Source organism: Neolamprologus brichardi, chromosome 1 (assembly GCF_056152115.1).
Source record: "Neolamprologus brichardi isolate AB-2024 chromosome 1, ASM5615211v1, whole genome shotgun sequence".
Lineage (NCBI taxonomy): Eukaryota > Metazoa > Chordata > Actinopteri > Cichliformes > Cichlidae > Neolamprologus > Neolamprologus brichardi.
The window spans coordinates 4,109,944-4,136,147 of NC_142104.1; the positions used below are offsets into that span (position 1 = coordinate 4,109,944).

Sequence of the window (26,204 nt, forward strand, 5' to 3'; positions counted from 1 at the left end):
ATTACGTCACATTGTGAAGTCCTTTCATATATTATTTACTCACTCGGGATATTTGACATACACTTTTCCCCACTGGGCACCATCTCTGCCGGAAAGGAGGCGACTAAGGAGAAGTCCTTATCGCCACAGACTGCTAACCAACAGCTACTGCCTCATCTGTGTGTGCACTTAAAGGCAAGACTCAAAGATCTGCTATTTCTGCTGTCATTCATCAGTGACTCATTGCCTGCCCACATGAGTGTGCACATTCAAAACGCAGGTCTAGTAACAGCCCGATTTAAAAATATATCCGCCTGTCACTCTCGTGGTGGACTATTTATTTTTCACTGAAAACAAGGTACTTTTATTTGGAGATGAACACTGATCATATTCTGCCAGTGCAGTCTTTCTGCCTCAACAACTGTTGGACTAGTTCTGCCTGGGGAGATGTCTGATGTGCCACTCATTTGCTCGTTTGTAAAGTGTTGTTGCAGCTTCTGAGTAATTTCAGCTCATACTCTACGAGCCGTGCACTTCCCTACAGATCAATACCCAAGTCAGGTAAGGGGAGATGCTGTGCTTTGTTTCTTTATTATGCAGTCTCAAAGAGCGCATAGGCCACATTGATCAACTGGCTTCCACTTGTGGTCTAAGGAAGCTATTTGAAAGATCATTAGATAATTGCTTGTATTTATCTCACCTGAAAGCCGGAAAGAACTGAGGCATACTTGTGCAATTCTGTCTGCAATTTGATGTCAAAATTACAGCTGATGTCTGTGCAGATGAATTTATGCATGACTCCTTCACGGGGTCTAGTAAACCTCTTTTGTCCTGACTCCCTACATGAACTCGACTTCTGCATTTCAGATGCAGACAGAGTAACCATTATGGATTCAAATGTAGGCAGCTTACAATCAGGTTTTATGATTACAACAAGGCCGAAATGGTTACAATAGCTGATGTCGGTGTGTATTTGGCAGCACAGCACATCAGCTTTTTGAAACTTCAACCATGTGTGGCTACATTTCCCTAGAGCCCAATCTTCCAATTGCAATCAGTTTAAAAGCACTAACAAAACAAGAATACTCTATAAATACATCTAAATTAGAATAAAGTAGACCGAATGATTTTGGAGGAATTAAATAATCATTTGGATTAGAAGAAAAACAATGTAAACAACTGACCACAATTACGTTTCGGCTACACTCATCCTGTGCAAATCTTCTATTCGGCAACATTTCTTTTCATGCTAAGAAGTTAGTATTAGTATAGACAAACAGGAGTACATTTCTTGCCTTAAAAAAAGCACTGAACTATTCCTTTGTGGAGAGTGTTTAAAGGGAAACCAAAGGAATTTATTGTTTCTAGTGCAAAATTGAATATGTTTATAGAGTTCAACAAAGTGGAGGAGCAGTTGCAATGCTCTCCATTTGTCCCATATGTGTTTACCTTTTTTTTGCACATTGTACACATTATTCTGTTTCTATGCATTTGCTATGATTTGTTTGTGTAAGCGTTCTGTTGCCGGCAAATCAAACATTCTGCAAATTAAGACAAATACTAAGTTATGTTTCTTTATATTTTATTATGTTACAGATTAAGTCATTTGATCATACTTACTTTGTTTGTCTTTTCAGTCGTCATAAGGGTCAGGTGTGGAGAAACGCCCGCCTGGCATTTCCTCATTTTAAAGTCCTGATGATGTCACACATGACATCAGCAGGTCAAACCAAGTGGAGGGGTTTCTTTGTCCATAGAGATGCTTCCTTTTGTTTGTGTTAAGGTTTAAAGGGATTTGTTGAATGTTTTTCCTTTTTTAGTACTGCCATTTAGTTGTGTAAATGTGCATGTTAGAAGTGTGTAGAGGTTTTGTGTTTTTGGATCATCTGTGTAGAGTTTTAGATCCCTCAGTTGAGTGAGTGGTACTGGCTGGGCAATTGGAGGGAAATTGATGGACCTATTTAAAGCCAGTCTCTAACAGATGCAGGAGGGAGGAGAGGGGAGCTGTGTCACCAGATTCATGTTATGTTGAGTTTTGTTAATAGAGTTTATTTGAGGAGGAAGTTTTGTTAAGTTACATTAAATTAAGTTCACTGTAAATAAATTGCTCACCTTGGAAACCTGAAATGTCTGCATAGTCTGCTTCCCTACCACCTTCCTTGACGTTCGAGTCTGACTAATTCACATCAACCTTTATTGAGAAGAGATTAAGTGACTTTGTCAATTATCATCTTGCAAATGGACCTTGAGAAAGTAATCTCATGAGTAAGTTTATTCAGTAGTTCTTAGCTTTTGATGATTATTTTACATATACTGAATACTTGTACAGAGGTTTTTGATGAGACAGTGATCATCACTAAACAATGCATATCCCTTTGCTCCTGGACAGGATTAAAGAATGACCTATATGTACATTGTAGCCATTAAAGTTAATATATTGAGCTAAGAATGATGTAAAGTTCATAAATACACATGGAAGTAATAATCCACTGTCATGGCAATTTCTGAGTTTTCTTTTCAGGACAAATTCTAAGCTGATCTCTAGTGACACTTAAATCAGTCTAAACCTAAACGCTTCCAAGCAGATGCTCGTCCACTGCACGAACAACTGCCTCTGTGAGTGTTGTAAAAAATATAGGGCAGAGAAAGGAGAAGCCAGATCACTGCGAGGGAATACAAAGTGAAGCAGTTATACTACAATAAGATGCATTTTGCAATCATGCTGGGGCTCTACCACAACTCTAATTTGGCCCAATCGATGTTTCAATTAAATGAAAAAGGCCTCACACACACACACCGACACACTAATTACTTTTTAAACTTTTTGTTTTACAATTTGGTTTGTTTTTATTGTGTTGATCTGGGGAGAATAGTAGGCGACTCTTAGGCTGATGCCTGATGTCACTTGTGTAAATTAATTACAGAATTTAATTATGAGGTTTTATTTTAGTTTATCCAGATAAATCGTAGATGAAGAAAAGAAGGGAGACATGGGGATAATGGAGAGTTTGTGTGTGTGTGTGTGTGTGTGTGTGCGCTGATCCCTCCAACTGCTGCTTACTGTGTGTTTATTTAGCCCACTGTATAAATTCCCATTCATCTGTACGTATAATTATATTAATAACCACTCTGTCATACTGCTGTATAGAAATGCAAAGATGAGCAGAGCTGATACCTGAGTTCTGACAGCAACAAAAAAAGCTGATTTCCAGTCAGAACCTCAGAGGAAAGCAGTGTTGAATGCATGGCTGATGGTCTGTTGCAATCCAGCTGGGTTTGTAATAACATGATGTAAGCAGGGTCTCCAACTGCTGATACAAAGATTCTGTTTTTTAATAAATATAAAAGTGGCGGATTAGAAATGGGAACATGTTGTATTAATATTCCTCACATTTTCTGTGTTGTGGTCCAGTGTTTGAAAGCACACTTAGCTCCATTCTTACTACATTTTAGAGTTGGGGGAAAAACAGTGATGAAAGGCAACTGTGAAAATGTAATGTATAGGTATAATTACAGGGGGACTTTTACTTTTAAAAAAGATACCTGATATCAAAGCCTACTTACACTGGTGACTGACAATGATCTGAAACCTGTTTAAGTGATTTCCTGGTACCCCACATGGTTTAGGGGCATATTCAGATCTCTCAGCTTGATAAGCTGATTTTGAATCTGAAAGTAGAAATGTTTATACTCGGTTAGATATATCTTGATAGTAATGGGATAGAAACTACATTTGCTTTATGAACTGCCTTAATTATTCATGGCATAGAGTCAGTGAGGTATTGAAAACATTCATCAGAGATTTTGGTAGCGTCACATAGTTGCTGTAGAATTGTTGGCTACACATCCACGATGTGAATCTCCTGTTCCAACACATCCTAAAAGGTGCTCTATTGGATTGAGATGTGGTGACTGTGGAGGCCATTTGAACACAATGAGATCTGAGACATGGTATGTTACCCTGCTTCAAGGAGACATTTACATTTTGTTCATAAACGGGATGTGGACATGGCCGGCAACTTTTTTGACTTTTCTTGCCTTGATGCCAGGTCTCTCTTGGAAATGAGATTTTTAATCTTAATAAGATTTTTACCTGGATAAATAAAGGAATAAAACATTACTATTTTGGGCTCTTAACATATTAAGAGACCAAAAGTGTCACCACTGGGTAATGGATCCATGATTTTATCTTGTTATTTATAATTAAATTCTGACCCTACCATCTAAATCAAGACTCATCAGTTCATCATTATTCTCTGACCTCTGGCATCAACAGCGAATTTTCACCTAAGTAACTGCCGCTCATCAGATGTTTTCTGTTTTCCATTCTCTGTAAACCCAAGAGATGACTGTGCGGGAAAATCCCAGCAGATCAGCAGTTTCTGAAATAATCAGTCTAGCCTGTTTTTGGCGCCACTTAAATCACCTTTCTTCTCCATTCCGATGCTCAGTTTGAACTTGCTTAATAAAGTGGTTGATGAGCGTATATTTGTTCTATTGCAAATGTTCCCTTTCTGAGTGCTTTCCTCGACATGTTTTATTCAATTCAATTTTATTTATACAGCACCAAATCACAACAACAGTTGCCTCAAGGTGCTTTATATTGTAAACAATCATATGACTGCTTATGAGCAAGCACTTTGGCGACAGTGGGAAGGAAAAACTCCCTTTTAACAGGAAGAAACCTCCGGCAGAACCAGGCTCAGGGAGGGGCGGGGCCATCTGCTGCAACCGGTTGGGGTGAGAGAAGGAAAACAGGATATTCACCAAAGTGCTGATGATTCAGTTTTTTCTGTATTTTTTCAGACAATCTGCAGGAGGTTTGAAAAACTGCAGTTATTGTGTAGAATTAGTGTATTTTATTGTCCTTTCATTATTTTGAAATGAGCATGACTAAGTAACAAACAGATGAGGGAAAGAATAACATTACTACATATAGGATTTAATCATGAATTGCTGTTATTTTAAATACAGAATCCCCACTGGATGCTTAAACAGCAAAAACAATGTGACCTTCACGGTAACACTTTATTTCATACAACCTGCAGTGAATGTCTGGTTTAAATTCAACACGACCTCAACTCCACGGAAGCACTGTTCTTGCTCTGTGGAGGCTCTATCATCATTTCTACTAATTCAATAGGGGAAATCAAAAGGCAGAATGAGAAATAAGTTTGTAAAAGAGAAATCTAATTTGGAGGGAGAAGTCTCCCAGAACAATAACAGGTGACGCCTGAGCAGAAGTTATAAAGAGATGGCACCAGAGAGACACATCAATATATCATAACAAGAAAAAAAACAGCAAGTGCATTTAAAAAAGGAGATAAATTAGCAGTATATCAGTTACTTCAGTCATTACAGCAACTTTATATTAAGGAGAAATTACAACACTTTTTCTGCTCTCTGTGTCATTGACTTTTTCTTAGATGTTTATCTCATCATTCAATAAAATCAACATGGTGAAAAAAGAAAACTTTGCATACATCTCACACCCTTTCTGCTCACTCTCAGTTCTGTCTAATTATATCTTTAGGAAATATAAAATGGTAGCAGCTTGCTCGCTTTTCATTCTTCGCTGAATGACTGTCTACTGTGTATGCGCATTGACTCATCACTTGGAACTTATGTGGAGGAGTTTTTAATCATGAGGGAAGTCTATGGGGAGTCTCTTTAGCACTTGGGACTCTTAAGCAAATTTGCATGTGGACATTGTGAGGACCGTCCACATGATCTCCTATTAGGGCTGTGCGATATGACCAAAATCTCATATCCCGATATAAGAATTCTATCGTCCGATAACGATATAAATCACAAAAATGTAACATTTTCTGTAAATTCTGTGAATCTCGGGCAGCTCGTCTTGCGGGAAATGTTTCCAGCTGCGCGTCATGTAGCTGGAGTCGAGTGTTTTAACCGATGCATGAAACGATACATTTTTAGACATAAGTTGTAACGGCCGCCGTTTTCTTTGTGAGTATTTATTACATGGCGTGCTGCGGGGAAAAGCCTGTTCTAACGTTTGAGTCTAAGGTTTATTTTTTTAGCACCTGGCGGCTCTTTTTTACTTCTCATCCGTAAATAATCTGCTCTTTCATGTGGTTCAGTTTATTTTGAAAAGTCTCAACAGGATCTTGAGCTTTATTGTGAAAGGTTTATGTGGAACATAAACAAGCGGACACGTGATGGTGTTACATCGTTGTTGCTAACGACTGTAATGTTTGCATGCCTCAAACATTAATGATGACACCTTCAGTATTTCTCAGTTCCATTCTTTAATTCTCAGGCTTGCAGCGGCAACACAGTCTGCAGCGCTAACTTGTTCATCTACCGTTTTCTGTTGTCTCCTTTTTCTATATCCTTTTTCCGCCTTACATTCGACCTTTCAAAATAAAAGTTCTGTAAACATCACAACGACAACACATAAAAACAAGCGCTTGTCCATCTGTAGTGTGGTTATATTAAATATAAGAGAAAGAGAGAACTTGAAGACATTAATATAGACACTACTGTGACCATCAAAACCATCAAAAAATATTGCCTAAACAGCTTATTTTGCGACACCACGAAACAAACGATAGCGTAAAATGAAACGATAGACGTTTTTATATCGTCATCCGATATATATCATTATATCGAACAGCCCTATCTCCTATAGCCACAAATTACTCTTTTTTTGTTCAACCACTGGTGGTGTGTAATACATTCCATACATTCCCTAACCAATAGGAAGTAAACAGTTCAATGCTGCAGAGTGTAATATGGTCCAAAAAGCAGAGGGTGCAGGGATAGGTTCAATGCAGACGAAGCAAGAGATACAGTACCAGCACACAAGACAATAAAATACAGACACCATGTGCTACAATTATGTCCTTGTGGAATGGCTCATTACCTGGCAGCCAACAGGTACCGGTATTGGCTTCTGTTTGGAGCAAGCTGTCACTACAGTGCACTCAATTTTTAAACTTTTATTTTCGCAGGAAGTCCTTCTGATTTAAACTCTCCTTTGCAAGAGGCAAAGCAGTGCCACATAAAGATCTGCCAATCTACAAGTGTATCAGTAAGTGGCGAAATCAAGAAGGCTGAACAATGAGATACAAGCTAAAACTCAAACCATTTTTTGAATTAACACCTTAGACGTGTTAGCTGATTGATTGCTTGAACTAATCTCAACTAGTTCAACTAAGTCAGCTAGAAAAATATTTCTTTTTACAAGCGGCAACTTCTGTGTTTCTCTATTAGCCAATTCAGCTTGGCTCCAAAGATCACCAACACTAGATTATCCTTCCAGGAGAATGAAAATTCACCCGAGCTAATTCAACTTACTGAAGCAGAGTCAGTTGCACCACAGCGGCAGTGTCTTTCAGAGCATTTTTAATGACATTTTGTGACTAAATATGATTTATTTATTTATTTAGCATTTAATTACACTGCCAGCCTTTCCACAAAGCCTGTTTTTCTTGAGTAAAATACTAGTTTTTAGTCTTGTGGAGCTGATAACTTTCCATCGCCTCAGCCAAATATGCTCAATAAAATAAAGACTTCAAACTGAGTGGGTGACATGATAAAGCTGCAGCCACTTTTACATCTAGAATATGTATATTAGGATCTTGAGGTCTAATATGAAAAAAATATCACATTCTTTTTAGTAAGTCAATAACAAAGATCAACACATTGTGTAATTAAGAAAAGAAATTCAAATAAATTCCACTTTTAAGTGGTCACATCATTTTTCGAGAACTGCAACCTAGATTCATTATAAACTGGCAAAACGTGTACAAACGGATGCTCATTATCGCTTCCCTTTGACTCCGAGGATCAATATAAATAGGCCACATTTTCTGCCTGGATAATGATATATTTAATGACCCCTCTCTGTGCTTTTTTTCCTTTCTGCTCAGCACATGTAACTAAACATACATGCACATTTTTCCTGCACGCACACAGGCAAATGAAACATAATTAACAGAAGGAAAGTAAGCAATCTTATCAAAAGCATAATCCCACTAAACTGGCCCTACTGTATTTGTTTCATCAAACACATAACAGATGTCATCACGTGTGCACATTTAAGTGTATTTTGCACCAGTGTGTTTGCCTGCATGGATGACTCTGGAGCTCTGTTCGTGCCTGAATGATGAATCATAGATTGTCAAGTACTGTTTTTAGGGCAGTTGAGACAGGGGGTTCAGGGTTACAGAGGAAGAACTGATGGATTATTTGGCTGTTGCTGACAGTAAATCAATACAACCCAAAACACACACACACTAGTCCCTTTCTTCTACAAACAACATAAAGACATGCATATCAGATGTACAATGGATGAATGCACTTTATAACCACATCAATCTGTCCATACAAAAACCTCGCTTTCTTGGGACCTTTTCAATTACTAAATACGCACATATATAGGCGCAAGCATACGCACACACAGAGTTAGGGCTCAGGACCTCCTGAGGGTGCTGGTGGGCATGGTTGATTGACCCTGCCTCACCAATCTGCCCAGCTCTCTGCCAGAAAAATCAACCAATTAAAAGATGCAGACACCACGCACGAATGGGAGGGGGGAGTGTGCTAACAGCAGCTGTGACGCTGAACTGGGAAGCTCTCCCTCACTCAACTTCTAAGTGAAGTAGTTCTGGTTGCCTTATTTACTTTGGTATCAGTGGACTGTGAGCACAAACAGAAACACTGGTGACAGATTTACTCTAAAATGACTTGATTACTGATGGCTTCAAATCAGCATGTTTAGGAATGTGCAATAGATATTTTTGCCAAAGAATTACTGCATATAGATCCATTTCTATTTGAAATCAGCAGGGAATTGTGGAGCTGAATCAATGCAACTCAACCATGAGAGGAGAGTTATTCTAAGAGGAAGATGTTGTAGATGTGGCCCTGATGGTGGATCAGAGCTGACTGAAAACCTCAGCCCACAGCTCTTTAGTTCAGCTCATTTAATTCTACTTTGTACAGGTGCTGACAGTTTAACTGAATCTGAAGTGTAAATTTAAGTGTACCAGAGAAAGGAAGACAGGAATGCTTGCGTTTAATTAAACTGAGAAAAGAAAACCTCAGATAACGGCGATACTTTTGTCTTGGCCCCAAGAGCTTCAACAGGTTTGTTTCTCATATTTTTAAAAAATGTAATTAAATGCATAATTGTTTTAGAAATTGCTTGTTTTAAAGCCCCAGAGATATTCACTTTGGTGCCATAAAAAGAGGAAAAGTAAGTCTGCAGCACATCTGTGCATTCGTGAGGATGGAACCAGGGAGCAAAGAGCAATTCAAACATCAAGCCTTTCCTACGTTCAATTCTTTGACTATTTATTTCAGCGCTAAATAAAATCCTCTGTTGAACAAGTTGCAGAAAGAAAATGCAGAGAAACTCTGTGTCCCTGTGCCAACAATACAACTGAAAATTCAATTGCATGCAGCACCTCAAAAGAGTGAATGGCAGCTTGCACCTAAAATGTATGTGCAGCAGCCTACACTCAACAACTTAACCAAGAGACACTGCAGGAGATTGTTTGCCTTTGGCAATGTAGAAATGAGTACACAGCAAAGTTGGTCCTTCGGTATCTGCACCAAACATCATGCTGTCACCAGAAGACTGTCAGCCTCTCCTGCCTTCACCCTGACTGACAGGCAGGAATCAGCCACAGAATAATATAGAGCTTATCTCTCTTTCTCTTAAACAATAAAGCACAAGTCTTACTTACATGTGTTGGGAGAACTCAGGTGCCTCATCGTTGACGTTTGCCATCCTAATCCGTACCGTAGTCGTGCCCGTACGAGGAACCTCCCCCTTGTCAATGGCCATGACTACAAACTCATACAGATGATTAGGTCTCTCGTAGTCTAAAGGTCCCGCGGGGAAGATTGTTCCGTGAGGGGAAATAGTGAAGTCTGGACTCAGGGTGTAATAGGTCAGCTCTGCATTCTCCTCCGAGTCACAGTCATTGGCCGAAACTAAAGATGAGAACACAGAGATGGAGAATAGAAAAAACAGAGTTCAGAAGGACTAAACAAAGACGACAAAGGTTGGATTTACCACTGGTGATTTAGCTAGACTGACCGTACAGACTAGAAAAACAATTTGTTAAATATCCTCAAGAGGAAAGGATGGAAGCTGGATGGAAACGGTGTTTTCTTGCTTTCTCATTTTTTGTGACATATATGTATAACTTACATTTTCACGTATCTGCATATATGTTTGAGATTCAAGCAGTAGTCAGTTGTTTCGCTTTCCCCCCTTAATTTCTTCCTTTATACACAATAAAACTGAACGAGAAAGAAGATTTGTGTTTTTGTTCATTAGCAGCAAGTGGTTAAAGTATCTTAATCATCTTAATCGGTTTGTTTATGATCCTAAAAGGATTGTACTGCTACCTTCAGGTCTCTACAATGATATTCTCACTACCGGGTTCAGGTCAGGACTCTAGCTCCTCCTGTGTTTTCTTGTTGATATGCTTCAGGTCTTTAATTTAATTTGTTAAAATCTAGCTTCATTCTGAGACCCTGAAAAAGGTTTACTCAGGATTGCTCTATTTTTTCTGCAAGTTTTCAAGAAATACAGCATAGCATATCAGCAGATGTCTGACTTTGTTCACCAGGTTTATTGTAATAACCTTCAGAAGCAGGATGCATACGATTCCATCTGAGATGTTAAATATATATCACTGGATTATTTCAATATTTCATGTTTTAATTCATTAGTACAACACAAAGAAAAAACTGCTGTGTGATTTAAAAGTTCTGCACTTCTATTGCTAACGGGAAAAAAATACAGTGAATCCCTTTGGAGATGTGCCCGAAACAACAAAATGTGGAAACCTTGAAAGGGCAGAAACACTTTCTGAATACACTGTATATCCAAATGTAAAAATATGAGGACTTGCAGAAGATTTATTTCACAAATAAAAGTTGTACAAGAGCGAAAAGTTAAAAGATGAAGGCCTTTACTAAGTCTGCAGTATTAGTGCGCACGTTTATAATGAAAGTTGTGCAGGAGGAGCAGGTGCTTGCATATGTTGCTATTGCCCCAAGTTTGTCTGTACTGCCTTAAAAATAAAGACGGACATACTGCCTGAGCTGTCCTGTGGAAACCAACACACATACTAACGTCACATCACTGCTTTAGCTTTTTTCATGGTTATTTTGATGAAAGTAGAAACTTCCATCGAAACTACTACTTATAACAAACTATCTTTAGCTAATGTACCATATTGAAGTCGCCAGAGAAACCGTTTGTGCAGAACGAGTTCTCTAATTATTTAAAAGTTTGTTTCTGGTTTTTCATCCAAACCATATGCACATGATATCTCGATTCTCATGCTACACTATGTGTTCAAACTGACGCTTCCACAATTTTAAGCCACGGGAGTAAGCGTTATTTGCCCAGCATGCATTGAAAGGACTGTCATTTTGCAACATTTCTGCTTCCACATCACATATTGGGAATCCATGGAGCCAGGACTCGCCTGGCCACAAATTGACTGCCTTGCTAAAACTGAAAAGACCACCAGGGATTTGAATAAGCATATTTTACACTAACAAGAACATTCACCATCAAAAGCTCAATTCCCCAATTCACCTTACATTGCATTTGGCTCAAGGGCCCATGCAGAAGTGCACGCACACATGCGTGCGCACACACATATACTCACATGAATAATAGATGCACACATACATAAAAACAATGCCACTGTTTGCTTCCACTAACAAACCATAATTCTTTATTGCTATAAAGCCTCGGGGAACTCTAACTAGCTTCAAATTAACAGTTTGAAGTGCGTTCAATTAACAAAATGCCTGCAAAACAAAGTATCTGGGTTCGTTAAGGAGGTATATAAACTTTGTCAGTGTTTATTTGCATGATTAGTTTTACTTCATTATTTCAGCAGAGACATTTCGTATGTGAGTACACGAGATTAGCTGAATTTTCAAAGTGCTGTGGTAATATTCAAAATGTTTGTGGGCTGTGGCCTTCAATGTGTCCGTATGCTGAACAAGCGCTAAACTCAATGAAAAATATTTCAGTTACATTAAAAAAAAACCACAAAACACAAATGGGAAATGTGATGCTTTGGTACAGTTAAAGTCAATTTAACAATGAGAGTACAACAGGCAAAGAAAGTCAGCCATGAGGTTCCATTTACACCGTCCTGTTTGTGCTTTTGGTTTTGCTATATTTTCCCATTAAGTTTGATATATTTGTCAAATTCATTTCATTACAAATGCACTATGACTTTGAAAGTGTAAAAATCAAACTACCAAAGGCATTAATCTTGCTATCTGAGCAAAGTTTATGGATTCAGTTAAATGATAATATCAGCAAGGCCACTGTTGAGAGAACGAGGTTGAAGTCTGATAAAGAAAATAATGGTCAAACGAGAAATCGCTTAATACATGAATGGGTCTTCGTATATACTTTCATTCTTATTACTTCACACACGCAGAAATAAATAATAAAATAAACATTCCACAAAAATTGTAAATACCTAGAAGTGAGTTTTCACTTACAGATGGCCCCAAATTTACCCCAAACACATATAGATTTAACACTAAATGGATGATTGTGTCACGTTTTAGCATAGTCAGTATTCATCATTAGTGGTTTCTTGTGTTTTGTTTTATGTCAGATTGATTTCTAGGAATAATCTTTGATACACAGATGAATCAAGTGTGCAAAAAACCATGATTGTGGCTCAAGAGTTGGGCGTTCGTCTTGTAATCGGAAGGTTGCCGGTTCGAGCCCCGGCTCCGACAGTCTCGGTTGTTGTGTCCTTGGGCGAGACGCTTCACCCGTTGTGGTGGTCAGAGGGCCCGGTGGCGCCAGTGTCCGGCAGCCTCGCCTCTGTCAGTGCGCCCCAGGGCGGCTGTGGCTACAATGTAACTGCCATCACCAGTGTGTGAATGTGTGGATGATTGTGTAAAGTGTAAAGCGCATTGGGGTCCTTAGGACCAAGTAAAGCGCTATACAAATACATTTGTCTGTCCAGACAAATTCTACAATTCTTCTTCTTCTTATTGTTGTTAATATTATCCCTTTTACCAAAATGTTAAGTCTTTTATTTCGATTTCTCTACGCTTTACAAGTTGGATAAAAATAAATGTGTGTTTTTCCTGCGCTACAGACCTGGTTCCATACATTGACAGTCTTCTGAAGAAAAACTGAAACACAGCTGTTTTGCTCTTTGAGCAGCCTCTCATTCAGTGATGATGGGTTGAAAATAAACTGCAACACTAGTGTCGACCCAGAAGCCAATCGTGCGCGGTAGCCAAACACATGCCACATATGAGTCAATATTTAATTTACTAAGTAGAGATTTCTATTCTTCAGGAAAACATTTAAGCATCTATTTATCAGTAAGTCCTCTGTAATCTTGAATCAGCATTGTTGCACTAGCATCGCTACACTGTTTAACAGGCCTCTATACATTCTTAGCTGCATCCTGCGTGTCTTTCTGGCATATTATGATTTTGTACAGAAGATGGAGACAGCGGGATCCTCAGATCTCTATGGAAAGCAAGATAATTGGCTTGCTTGGTACACTGTGCTGCAGTTGAATTTCCAACTTGGCAAAGTACACATTTGTCCACTCTCACGATGGAAATGATTATGGGATTACTAGCACATGATTTAGCAAAACGATGCTGGATGCCCATTTCTCCCTGCTCATTTAATTTATACTATGCCTTTTAACCCACTTAATTAAGTGAAGGGGGGAAAAATGTCTTTATTTCAGGAAGTTGGGCTGCTCAGTCTTAGATGTACTCAGAAGTGGATTGGGTAAAATTAATTGTATTAATTATACCATGTATTGGAGCAATTTTGTTCATTATTTTGGGAAAGCTACAATTTGTACGACACATTTTTCACCCGACTAAATTTAGGCAGCAACAGTCTATTTTTACGACTGAAAATTGCACAGGTCACATAGATTTGCTATATCATAATCCTGAAGCATTTTGAAATCACTGGAATCTCTGTGCAGAAATGTGATAACTGTTTTTGTGGGGGTTTTTTCCCACTCACGGAAATATTGACAAGTGTTCAAACAAGCATGGAAATGGGTGGGAACACAGCAGCACTGCAGGAGGAAACTTCTCGCCTCCCTTGGTGCACCAGTTAATGGCAGCGAGCTAAGGGCCTGCTGCGTCTCTCCCACAGTGCGCACCTCACTCCCCCATTCACTCATTTACTTTCTCCATGTTCGCTAGAAATAAATAACATTTTTACTGTGAATAAATCTGAATTACTGTTAAGACCTTGGTCAGTGTAGCTCTACTGATCAAGTGCCTTGTTGGACTGAATTGCTCCAACGCTGAGCAGAAAACCAAAAATCGAATTTGTGGACTTCTTGCACACAAACACTGGAGATGTAGTAAAGTCGAACAATGCTCCGCAGCTTCTCGCTTTGTGTTTGTTTGCACTTTATTCATATACAGCATATTTTCATCATGTGACAAAATGCTGCAAAGCATTGCAAACTGGTGAGTGTTTGCAGCAGCAAGGACACTCATCTCTCACTTGCTCACATTCAATATTGACAAAGCACATCTGCATGTCTAGAAGCATTAAAAATAAATAAATAAATAAATAAAAACACTAAGTAATTCTCAAGCTCTGGTCCTGGGAGTTTCAGGATTCTGTACATTTTCTGAGCTGGACTGCATGTTTTCTACACCACTCTTCCATTTTCAGGGTTACAGCTCCCAGTGCTCCTACTGTATAATCACTGGGACCACTTTAGACATCTTTCACATGTGCTCCAGTTGTTGCCTCAGCTATTTTCTTGTGGGGCTCCTTCCCAAATGCTATAATATTTCATATAAAACTTGTGGTGATCTCAGGAAACTGGACAAGTGAAGCAGACAAGGAGAAAGTCACGTCCTCAAGAACCAGGAAAAGAAATTCAGCACAAGACCTAAAAGATCAGAAAGGGTGCCAGGGGAAATGTGATTATCAAGAAGCCTTTCTTAAGGAACTAAAGCAGGGAGGAAAGGCTGAAGTAGGCCAGGTTACACAAGAACTAGACTGAAAGTCAGTAATAACTTATCTAATGAAGTGAAGAATCTAAATCTCACATTTTTGGTTTAAAATGTCATCGATATGTACATGGAGGTCAGGTGAGAGGTACAGCAGTGAGTACAGTACACGGTGGAGGCTGTGTCATGGTTTGGGGCTGCATTCCAGCCAGTGGTGTCAGGGATCTCAACTGCATGTGGGTAAGTAAATTAATCTGAAGACCAAAGTTGGGATTGCATTTGTCAAAATGTATTTTTAACAATAACTCAACTTTTTATTAGCTTTTAAAATTATATTTACACTCATAAATCTGCAGATGGAACAGGATTCTTTGGCCTGGATATCAGCCGGGGAGTGGCCAAATTTAAAAATTGCCCATTGCCTCAAGATGACAAGTAAGCAACAGGTTAACAAATTAATATCATTATAACTGCATTTCAGTATGCTAGCTGGAAAACAGATTAAAGTTGTAAAGGCTATATTATTGTTTTAGTTACATATAAAATTCAGCTTATTTTCTCCAGGACAATGTTGCAAATTGAAGCATAGGAGCAAAATTTCCAAGCAATGTAAACAATTTTAACACCTCTTTTGTTTATTCATACAAAAACCATGTTTGCTGTTAACTTTCACCTGAAAACAAGTAACTTTTCTCAGAATACGGCATGATTTTACAGGTCTTAGCTGTTCTTAGATGTTTGTTTTTTCTTTAATATGAATTCAATCCAAAGTCTTCCCGCCTGCATTCACAGCTAATGGACATTTCCAAAACGGTGTCATACCTGCAGTTATTTTCACACAGTTCTTGTAAGCAATTAAAATATACTTGCATTTTCATTCTTTCCCTGTTTAAAGTTTACCTGTTCATAAAGCTAAAGATTGATCTGTTTAGCGCTATAAACAAACAGATGTCTAAGTTTTAATAAAAAAGCAACAATGTTTTAGAGGAGATAGTAAGTAACAGTCTCCGAGAGAAGACGGAAAAACTCTGTTGTCAGTTGTGTTGGCAGAGTAAAAGTGTCACTGTGACATACCCACAACAGTTGGCATCACCATTTCTTCACAAAGAGATGAAGCATAAGCGTTCCCTTTGGGTTATTACAGGAACGGAGAGGCTACAGCAGCTGCACTGATGAAAGCAGCAGTGATGCCGGTGCTGACAAGTACCTACTCTGTTTCCTGACCAGTCAAAATACATGAATGTTAAAGAAGCGCAGGCACTCTTGTTTTGTTCTGAAAGCCGCTACAGCAAAGCTTCTCCAACATTTGCATATCACAGCTCCCACAGAGGCACGTGTTTGCCCACTGAGCTGCACCTGGCTTAAATTTAAGTGGTAACACAAGAAGTAAAACACGGATTGTTATTTTTTCTTTTAAAAGTCACCAAATACAGACACATAATAAAGGTCCTTGCAATTCTGAGATTTTTACTTGGAAATATTTAACTCAGCCCAGTGAAAAATGCACAAACACCATTGCAGGATTTCTTTAATAACATTAAAGATTAATAACATTGTGATTTATGCATCAGCAATTACATAACCGGGAGCTGTTTATCGGTGAAGATGAATTAAAAAATAAGATGAACCTACTTCTGTAGGTCAGGGAAGGCAGTGCAATGTTAAATTTCCTTTGCATATGAGAAACTGATACAGAGTAGTAAGTTGAGCTTTAAATTAATAATGTGAATCTAAAAATAAAGAATGCACACAGTGAAGCTGGTGGGTTATAAATGGTACTCAAACAGGTATTTTGAGACTTGTCTTACCTTGCAGCAGGGAGGTTGCTGTTGTCACAGTCTCTGGTACACCATCCTTGCTGTAAATTGACTGGAGGAACTCAGGAACGCAGTCGTTTTCATCAGTAATAACTACCCGTACCTGAGAGGGTGACGATGAGGGAAGAGGATAGGAAAAGAAGGAAAAAGAGGCTATGATTAAATTTATTTATGTGTTCAAATTGTTTCTGAACATTTAAACAGTCAATAACACATTTTAAAGAAATGAAACAGTTCTTCTGTTTTTATTTCTTGTACAGAATTCCCCGTTTTACTCACGACTGGTCATATGTAAGAAATGCTTATGCTCCTGTAAGCTCTTTTGTTCATAACTGAACAAAAAAAAAGAGTAAAAGAATGCCTTGCACATCTTACATCTTCTCTAGTAGGCATCAGGCCAGTAAAATGTGTGTGGCATGTTAAATACTCTCAGGGAAAAAGTACAAGTCAAGTCCTAAAGCAAGTTAGCATGTCCACATGAACTGGGTCAGATAGTTTGTTATTATTCGTGTATTTTCTGCTATTTATGTTAAAATTCCTTTCAAGCATTCTGGTAAAAAAATACATTTATGAAATACAAAATAATACAACATAATTAAAACAATGAAGCATTTGCATTTCTAATCTCAGACTGCTTCTGTCTATGAACATGTAAAAGCTGCTCAGCCAATCAGCAGAAATGCTGCATATTCAAAGTCATACTGGCACAGTGTCATGAAAATTTGAAATCTGGGATTACTACTTCAGGCACTGTCCAAAATTGGTTTTCTTTGCATTCAGAGTCATTTTTATGTGTGAGTGACCCAAATTAACCCCATCTCCAACCAAAAGGAAGCTTCCTCTCAACCTCCTCCAAATCCATGCCCTGACCCCGATTCCTGTGGTTTATTGACCTCGCCACAGGGAAGAAGCTGCAAGTGAACTAGCGTTGTGGTCCCTCTTGTTGGTCAGTGGAGAGCGGAACCCCGTGGAGTTGCTTGTAAGCACTGAGCTAACACATGAGCAGTGTGCAAGGATGAATTTATTTAGCGTGAGCATGAAGGCGTTTGCCTTGCTAAGACACTGTAATACTGCTCAGTTCGTTTGGGATATAAAGGTAAACAAAGCATCTCCTTCCAGATGTTGACTGCCTGCTTCAAGTCCAAGAGCAATAAATAGACATGGGCTGGCAGGCAAGCCTCTGACCCTCAGTCCCTCTTGTGTTTTTTCCCCAAACAAAGCTGTACGTATACACACTCACCCTACAGACACAATCGCATACACACAGTGAGTGCTTTGTAAATACCACTGGTATTAAGTCCTGGTAGGTAAGATGAAATTCTGTAATATCAGTTAATCCTTCAGCAAAGATCAGCCGCAAAGCAATGAACAACAAAATAAAATCTGCCCATGTCAACTCCCTGAGGTGATTTGTGTGCGTTTGCCAATAACTGTCAACCTTTTTTTTTGGGTGTTTCGATGTGTGCGTTTGCATGTCCTAATGAGCAAATCTATGCCCTAGCTGGACAGGAAATAGTGATAGTTGGGCAGGATATACAATGGTAGAGTATGTGTGCATGCAAGGCTGAGGAAAGGCAAGATTGAATGAGAAGAGAGAGGAAGTCAGCTGTAATAAAGCAAGATGGGCTCAAACGCACGCACACAGGAATGTGCACACGTGCACACACTTGGGAAGCTGCAGGCAGGTCTCAGGCTGGTTAGGTAACTAATGGTGCCGATGAGCTATCACTCCTGCAGGGAGAAACTTGGAAACTACCTGCAAATTAAAGTCATGCTCAGTGACTCCAGTGCACAAAAATACAGCGCGTCTGTTTCCTATTTTGATAGAGGGCGGCAGATCTCTGAAAAGTAGAATAAAATCAAAAGCAGAAAAGAGGTGCGTTATTTGACAGTCCTCTATGGAAAACAAATTAATAGGTGATTTTTTAAACCTGCTACTGGGAAACAGTGTCACAGAAAAAGATAAAAAAAAGAACAACTTCCATCATAAAGTTCTAGACTTTATACACATGAATTTTTTTGACTAACAGATGCTTTTCTGTGGATAAGTATTTGAGTTGCTAGGCACTATTCTCGCAAGTACAGCACATGTCTGCAATCTCAGGACAGCTTCATACTTGTCTAAAATCAAACAGAAGGCTTACAACCAAAATGCCATCAGAATATGTTTATTTTGGCATGGTCACAAGTAGCCGTATGCCATTCGATTGGTTACTTATCTCAAGAGAACATGTCTTAATTAATGCAAAATCCAATATGGGCCTTCCCGAGGCAGATGGCAGGGAGAAAGAGCAAGAGTATATTATGAACCTCTAAAATTGACATGCTGCAGATGAATCCAGTGAGTTGGAGTTTATCACCGAGACCATGACAGCCACTGCATGGTGACTCTCGTGATGAACTTTGGTTAGTTTTTGTCTGCATCTCTGTGATAAACTAAATAAACAGACACATAGTGACGGGTTAGTGAAAATATTTTGATTACATGTTCCACTATAATAAAAAGTGACAGTTACATTTAGCAGGCTGTAACACAAACCCTGAACTCGCCCTGAAACCGTTTGTCTGCCCTTTGCCATTTTAGCTGTTTTCACTTTTTTTTCCCTTTCCACATGAGTGCATCCTTTGAAGATGCTGACTGCTGCATGTTTGCCAGTGTGGGGAGAGTCACTGCGGTATCACATCCAGGCATGCATTCAATGTCAACACCAAATTCCTCTCTTGTGCAGCACTTGACAAAAATGAGCACATGAACATATGTGGGGTGATATGTGGTGTACTACAATATACCCGAGTTTAACCGTATGTAAACAGATAAACAGGGGTTTATGGTGGCAGCCCCCCTCAGAATGTACAAAACATCTACTCCAGTGTTGGATCAAAAATAATTGGCTTGTAATTGACAGCCGCGATCACTAGATAGTGTTTGCATAACTTCATTTTATAACTCTGGAACTTTTGTTAAGTTTTTAAAGAAATAATTCTGACAGCTACTGTCAGCCAACAGTCAGCCACTCAGAGCCACGCCTAGCTTCGCTCTAAACACGCCCCTTTCATTTAATTGCATGGTGTCACCAAGAGATGGCACTTTAGCACACACTTAGTTCCTTCTACGCCGAGCGGCGCATCGGGCAGCTAGTGATCTCCATTGATGTCGGTCAGCAGCGACTGCTTCAGCTTTGTCCCTGTCACTACCCGATCCAAAAAAAACCCCAAAAACCTACCCGATCCGTACCGGAAACCCGATCGGTACCCCGCATGCCCGAAAGGTGTCTACTTCCGGTCGAAGCATTTTACGATAGTTACAGGTCAGAGTATCTGTTAAGATGTTAAGAATAACAAGTATCTCTTAAAACGTTTGCAATAATGAAGCATTTCAGTACAATGTAGACAAAAACGAAAAATAAAAAGATAGTTACGGATCGGGACTCCCCGATCCTTACTGCGCATGTGCAAAGTCGGACCGTACAAATCGGGTCTACCCGATCCGTACCGCGCATGTGCAGATGTTTCCAAATTTGTCCTTGCAATGAAAAAAGTTCCTTCAGCAAATTCCTGGATCCAGATTTGGATGAAGTCAAGCCCCATAAGCTATAAACAAATGATCATTTCCCTACAAAAGCTCCAGATCCTTTAAAAAGAAGAAAATATAACGAGAAGCGAACAAAGCCCACATGTAGTGGCCTTCAAAAGTACTTGCTGTTTTTTAATCTTAAATCCAAATGCCTTAAGTAGCAAACGCAGAATTTTTTCTATACTGTTAACATGCTTTTGAAGAGCTTTTTAAAGTCTAACTGGAATGAAGTCTCTGCTTAACCCTGCTTTGTTAAAACATTAATGTTTAAACTACTATCAATCAGCACCGCCCTCAATAACGTCACAGGACGGTGTACGGGGGCCAGCGTGCTGATTCAGAGGCCTGCTGTCTGTCTAACAAGTGAGATGGCAAAAAACATCCTGAAGTACCGAGTAGATTATTGTCAGAAAAAAACTGTCTGGAATAACCACACCTCAAAAAACAACTTGAGCTGTATGTATTGAGCCCTCCATTATCCAACTGTGATGTAAGAGTGATAATGTAATTTTGTTCAGGAGGCAAGCGTAGATGAATTATAGCTCATATAAAGCACTGAGGATCTGTAAAAGGTTTACACTGTCAACAAGATTAGCCTACACAACTGCTGATACAGACTGCTAAGCACCCAGTACTGGCCAGGAAAATCCTTGTACTGATTACCATCACATAAAGTATTTCCGACAAAAATGTATGAGAGAAAATTCAAAGCAGTACCAACAATTTTTCTGTATCAAAAGGCATGCTCTGAGACATATTTCTAACTTCAAATGCCAGACAACAAGCCAAACTGTCTCAAAACGGAAATTGAATCAAATGTGGGCACATCACCGGCATTATGTTCACCATTTATCAAACAAAGCATAGTTTCTGTCTGGCTCCGTTAAACTGCAGAGACAAAGAAGCGGCTGTTGCAGCGTCTCGAAGGCGAAGGCTTTTGAGAGCTGATCAAACTGAACACAGGGATAGCTCTTGGGCAGGCATGGGGCTAAGAAGGCTGTGGTACAATACAAAACTACCTGCCATTTTCTTCCCTTTTTTCTTTCCAACCGTATTTTTCTTCTCGCTAAAAATCCTCTCATCTTCACCCACTCTTTTTCCTCGCTCTCCTTCTCCACACAGGCTTTTGTTGCTCTGTAGGCCAAAGAGGCCCAAAGTGGAGCAGTTTAGGACAGATTGGTTCAGCAGGACATCTTTTAGCCTGAGGCCAGAGAAATGATGGAAACCAGACCAGATGCATCAGCGCCTGCAGCGGTCAGCCGCTGTTCTGTCTCACTTCCTGACAACGTGAGGAAGTCATCGGGAATCCCAAAGCAGTCACTGCAGCCAGACAAATCTATTCGGGTTTTACAGGAAACAGTGTTCACAAAAACAGAGACATGTCTCTCAAGGTGAAGATAACTTTTTTGATAAATTCAGGTGGAGGCCATCCGCCCATCTGTCAGTGCGTCCATCTGTACCCATTTTATGGTGGCAGCGGGCTAAACTTCCTTGCTACTATTTGAAGTTTTTCCTGGGGAATGCCTAGGTGTTCCTGGGTCTCTTTCCAGTTGACCATGCCCAGAAAATTTCAAAGGGAGGCACCGAGGAGGGATCCTGAGCAGAAGCGCCTCAACTGTCTCCTATTGAAACGCAGCAGCACAAACTCTTTTGCGAACCCCCTTTAGATGTCTGAGCCTTCACCCCCATCTGTAAGGCTGAGGCCAGCCACCCACCTGCTGCTTTTATTCCCAACCTTATGCTTGTGGTTGTTACCCAGTATTAACGAGCAGAGTCAAAGGTTAGAACATACATCAACTGATAAATTCAAAAGCTTCATTTTCCAGAAAGGATTTTCATGAGACAGTGTGGTATATATTCTACATTACTGCTGATGCCACATAAAGAAAAAACCTTTAATTAAAAAAGATGTAAATCAGGAAACATCAAAGCACACTATTATTTCAAGTGGAGCATTCACAATGATTACCATCTATGAAGCAACTGGGAATCAATAACTATGGCCACATTTTCACAGCACGAATCAAGTATTTCTGCTCAAGGATGCTTCTGACAGCTTATGAACATGTGTGATGATTTTGACTGTCTGCAAAAGTATTACACAAATACCATACCACCTTTATTTATGAAGCACTTTAACATAAAACCAGAGTTCACAAAGTGCTGTACATGATAATAGCATAAGTAAAGAAAATTAAAATGAGATAAGATAAGATAAAATAAATAACTAAAAAACTAAAATAAATTGAAACATGTTAAAACAAATTGAGTCAACCCCTCTAATCAATGCCAAAGGCTTCAGCGAATAAATATGTTTTAAGGAGACTTTTAAATTCAGAAAGAGAAGAGGCCTGCCTAACATGCAAGGGTAGATCATTCCACAGCTTTGGAGCAACTACAGCAAAAGCACGATCACCTTTAAATTTATACTTAGTTTTTGGTACCTTAAGGAGCTGCTGATTGGCGGACCTAAGGGAACGGGCAGGTGTATATGGTTGTAGTAGCCAGTGGAGTGAAATTAAAATTGGGGTAATGTGCTCGGACTTTTTTGTTCCAGTTAAAAGACGTGCTGCAGCATTTTGCACAACCTGCAGGCGCCTAATGGACGCATCACTAACCCCAAAATAAAGTGCGTTACAATAATCCAGCCTAGAAGTAACAAAGGCATGGATTACTGTCTCAAAATGCTGTTTCGATAAGATAGGCTTTATTTTGGCTAATTCCCTCAAATGAAAAAAGCTAGATCTTACAACAGCTCTGACCTGGCTTTCAACTTTAAGATTTGCCTCTATTTTAACTCCCAGATTAGTGATGTCTGGTTTAACATACTGTGCCAGCGAACCAAGATCTATAATAGTGGCCTCAGAAGCGTCACCAAAAACCATCACTTCTGTTTTCTGTTCATTAAAATGAATGAATGAATGAATAAAACAAATCACAATCAAACTATCAGTGCACAGGGTATTCTGGTGGCTGTGGCTTGTATATTAGCAGCTCAAAGAAAGCAATACTGTGTGAAGACAATTACTGATATTACATCATTTTTTGACAGCAGATTTTTCAATTTTTTAAATTAAATATTTATTGAAGTATTGTGTACAGACTTTCTAAGACTTGACAAGCAGATGTGAAATTCCTCCAATCTTCTGAGACCATGAAGTCAAGGGATTTGGCATCGAAAATGTGACTTTTTTTTCTTGAAATTTACATCTCAAACTCACCAACATACAAATACACAAACATATATATATAAATATATATATAGACACAAACCTCGGCTGCACTGCTCATGCTCTCTATCCCCTCACTGGCTCGCACCAATAGCAAGTAACGATGTTGGTCGCTCTCGTAGTCAATAGGGCGCGTCAGGCTGATTTCACCAGTCTCTGCTGAGATGGAGAAGAGACTACTGGGATTGATAAGCAGACTGTAGCTGATTGGTTTCTTCTGGAAGGACACAGCAGGTGTTGCCAAGAAGCTGGAAAGACATGGAGAAAAAAGAACACAGTTGGCTTCATGTGCAAAACCTGCAAAATGATCAGCTGTTTGAAATAATGTATTCAAAATATGTGTTTTTTATGTTTGAGTGATGAATAGTTTTCCATAGATAAGGCGGCCCTTTTCCTGAAAACGCTAAGAGAGGTATTAGGAGACATACAGCTATAAAAATGCTAGTATTTGCCCCCTTCGTGATTTCTTAGTTCTTTGCATCTTTTTCACACTTACATATTTCAAATATTACAAGAAATTTAAATAGTAAATATAAAATGCAGTTTTTAAATTATGTCAGTGTATGAAGGGAAAATGCTACCCACATCATCCCACAATCTAAAGAAACTCAAGAACAGATGAGAAACTGAGTCACTTTCACTTCATCTATCAGTGAAAAAAGGGTTACAGAGTCATTTCTAAGGCTTTGGGACTCCAATGAACCACAATGAGAGCGGTTATCCACAAATGAGGAAAACTTGGAACACTGGTGAAGCTTAGCAAGAGTAACTGGGCTACCAAAATTACTCCAATAGTACATAGACGACTCAGAACAACATCTGCAGGCAGATGCAGAACCGCAGGCCTCATTTGCCTCAGTTAAGGTCAGTGTTCATGATTCAGCAATGAGAAAGATACAGGGCAAATATGGCTTCCTCGGAGAGTTCCAGTTAGAAAACCATTGCTTTGTCTGGAATTTTGCACTTTACCAAAAAACCCTGAAGGACAATTTAGCCATCGGTTTCAAAGCTCGACTGTATTCAGGTTAAGCAGCAGGAGAATGATTTGAAACACCGAGGCAAGTCCAGGTGAGAATGACTCAAAAGAATGAAACAAAACGAAGGTTTTGGAGTGACCTCGCCAAAGTCTGGACTTAAATTCCATTGAGGTGCTTTGGCATAACCTTACACAGGCCGTTCATGCTTGAAAACAATGCAACGTGGCTGAACTGAAACAATTCTGCAAAGAACAGTGGGCCAAAATTCCTCCATAATGATGTGAAAGACTCATTGCCAGTTATCACAAATGCTTGATTGCAGTTCTTGTAGCCAAGGGTGGAACAACCAGTTATTATGTTTAGGGGGTAATTACTTTTTCACACAGGGCCAGGTAGATTTGGATCTTTTCCCCCCGCTCAATATATGAAATCATCCAAAAACTGCATTTAGTATTTACTCAAGCTATCTTTGAATATTATATGTTTGATGATCCGAAACATGTAAATGTGAAAAATGTGCCAAAAATCTGGAAACAGGCAATACTTTTTCACACCACTGTATTTATTATAAATGTGCTCATTTCCCCGATGAAGGAAGAAATATGTCAGTCCCAGTAAAGAGACTGCAGATGGACCCTGAAGCCAACATAAGGACATTAGTGCTAATTTGATCAATGAAAGTCAGAACATAAGCTCTTTGTGTGCTTTTTTTAGTCTTGCCTTATAGAAAATAATCAGAATATGAAAATATGTTTCTATGAGTCTTTTTTAAGCGTATTAAAAATCAAAAACTGAAATCTTTTATTTCCAGTTGTATTTTTTAACCACTGTAGTTTACAGTCATTTGGACTCTGTTAGAGCCTGTCTGTCTCTCCCAGGTTGAAAGGGAAATGACTGAAGTGCCACCTTAAAGTCTGTCCACAGATGTTATATGGACTTGACGCATTGGACGTTTTTGGCAACTTTTTGTTAACAACAATGTAAATTTTAGACAAAAAAGAGAGTTTTGTCCATAACATTTTGAAATTATGGCAAGTATCGATCATGTTGATGAGATAGAGGTCTCAGAAACTCATGTATCGCATATGATACAAAGGGCATTACAGGGTTAAGATACCTTTAGTCCTACCCACTGCCTTAAGTTGGGTTGCAAAGCAGCTTACAGATGGACATTACCTCAAGCCAGGCTAAAGAAACATTAATCGAGAGCCTTTTATAAGTGGATGTATAGAAGGGTATTAGCTGAGAAAAGCTGATGTTGGCTGGCATCGAGATGAGCTGATCTGTCAGGATTGCAGCTGAGCTCAGCTCAACTCATCTAATGCCATGGTCGACATTTTTTAATTTTAAGGATATTTATGTTTATCTAAACATATATTTAGCAAAGCTATATTTTTCATCACTGAGTTGCACAGAAGATAATATTTCTATTTTGTGATTGGTACAATCACAAGTTTAATGCTCACTGATGATGATAGATGATAGAAAAAGTTACAGCCCTATGTGGCACCAGAGAGAGCTTTCTGCTAAGAATGCGACTGCAAAAATGTCGATGACTACCTATTCTTACTGTGTATGCAAATAAATATTTAAAGGTAATCCTATTACTGTGCTACACATGCTAAAGGCTAACTGA

The 26,204-nt window shown here is 39.1% G+C and overlaps 1 protein-coding gene across 2 annotated transcripts in view; it reads right to left on the reverse strand.

The window, feature by feature from the left end:
• Positions 1 to 26,204, reverse strand: part of si:ch211-186j3.6 (neural-cadherin) — a 359,727-nt gene that overhangs the window by 238,163 nt on the left and 95,360 nt on the right. For both annotated transcript variants that reach the window (XM_087841852.1, XM_087841818.1), the window contains exons 4-6: positions 23,635 to 23,839; positions 16,779 to 16,890; positions 9,699 to 9,948 (exon numbers count right to left, since the gene is read on the reverse strand). In XM_087841852.1, the coding sequence (XP_087697978.1) occupies positions 9,699 to 9,948; positions 16,779 to 16,890; positions 23,635 to 23,839 (567 nt within the window). The remainder of the gene's footprint in view (positions 1 to 9,698; positions 9,949 to 16,778; positions 16,891 to 23,634; positions 23,840 to 26,204) is intronic.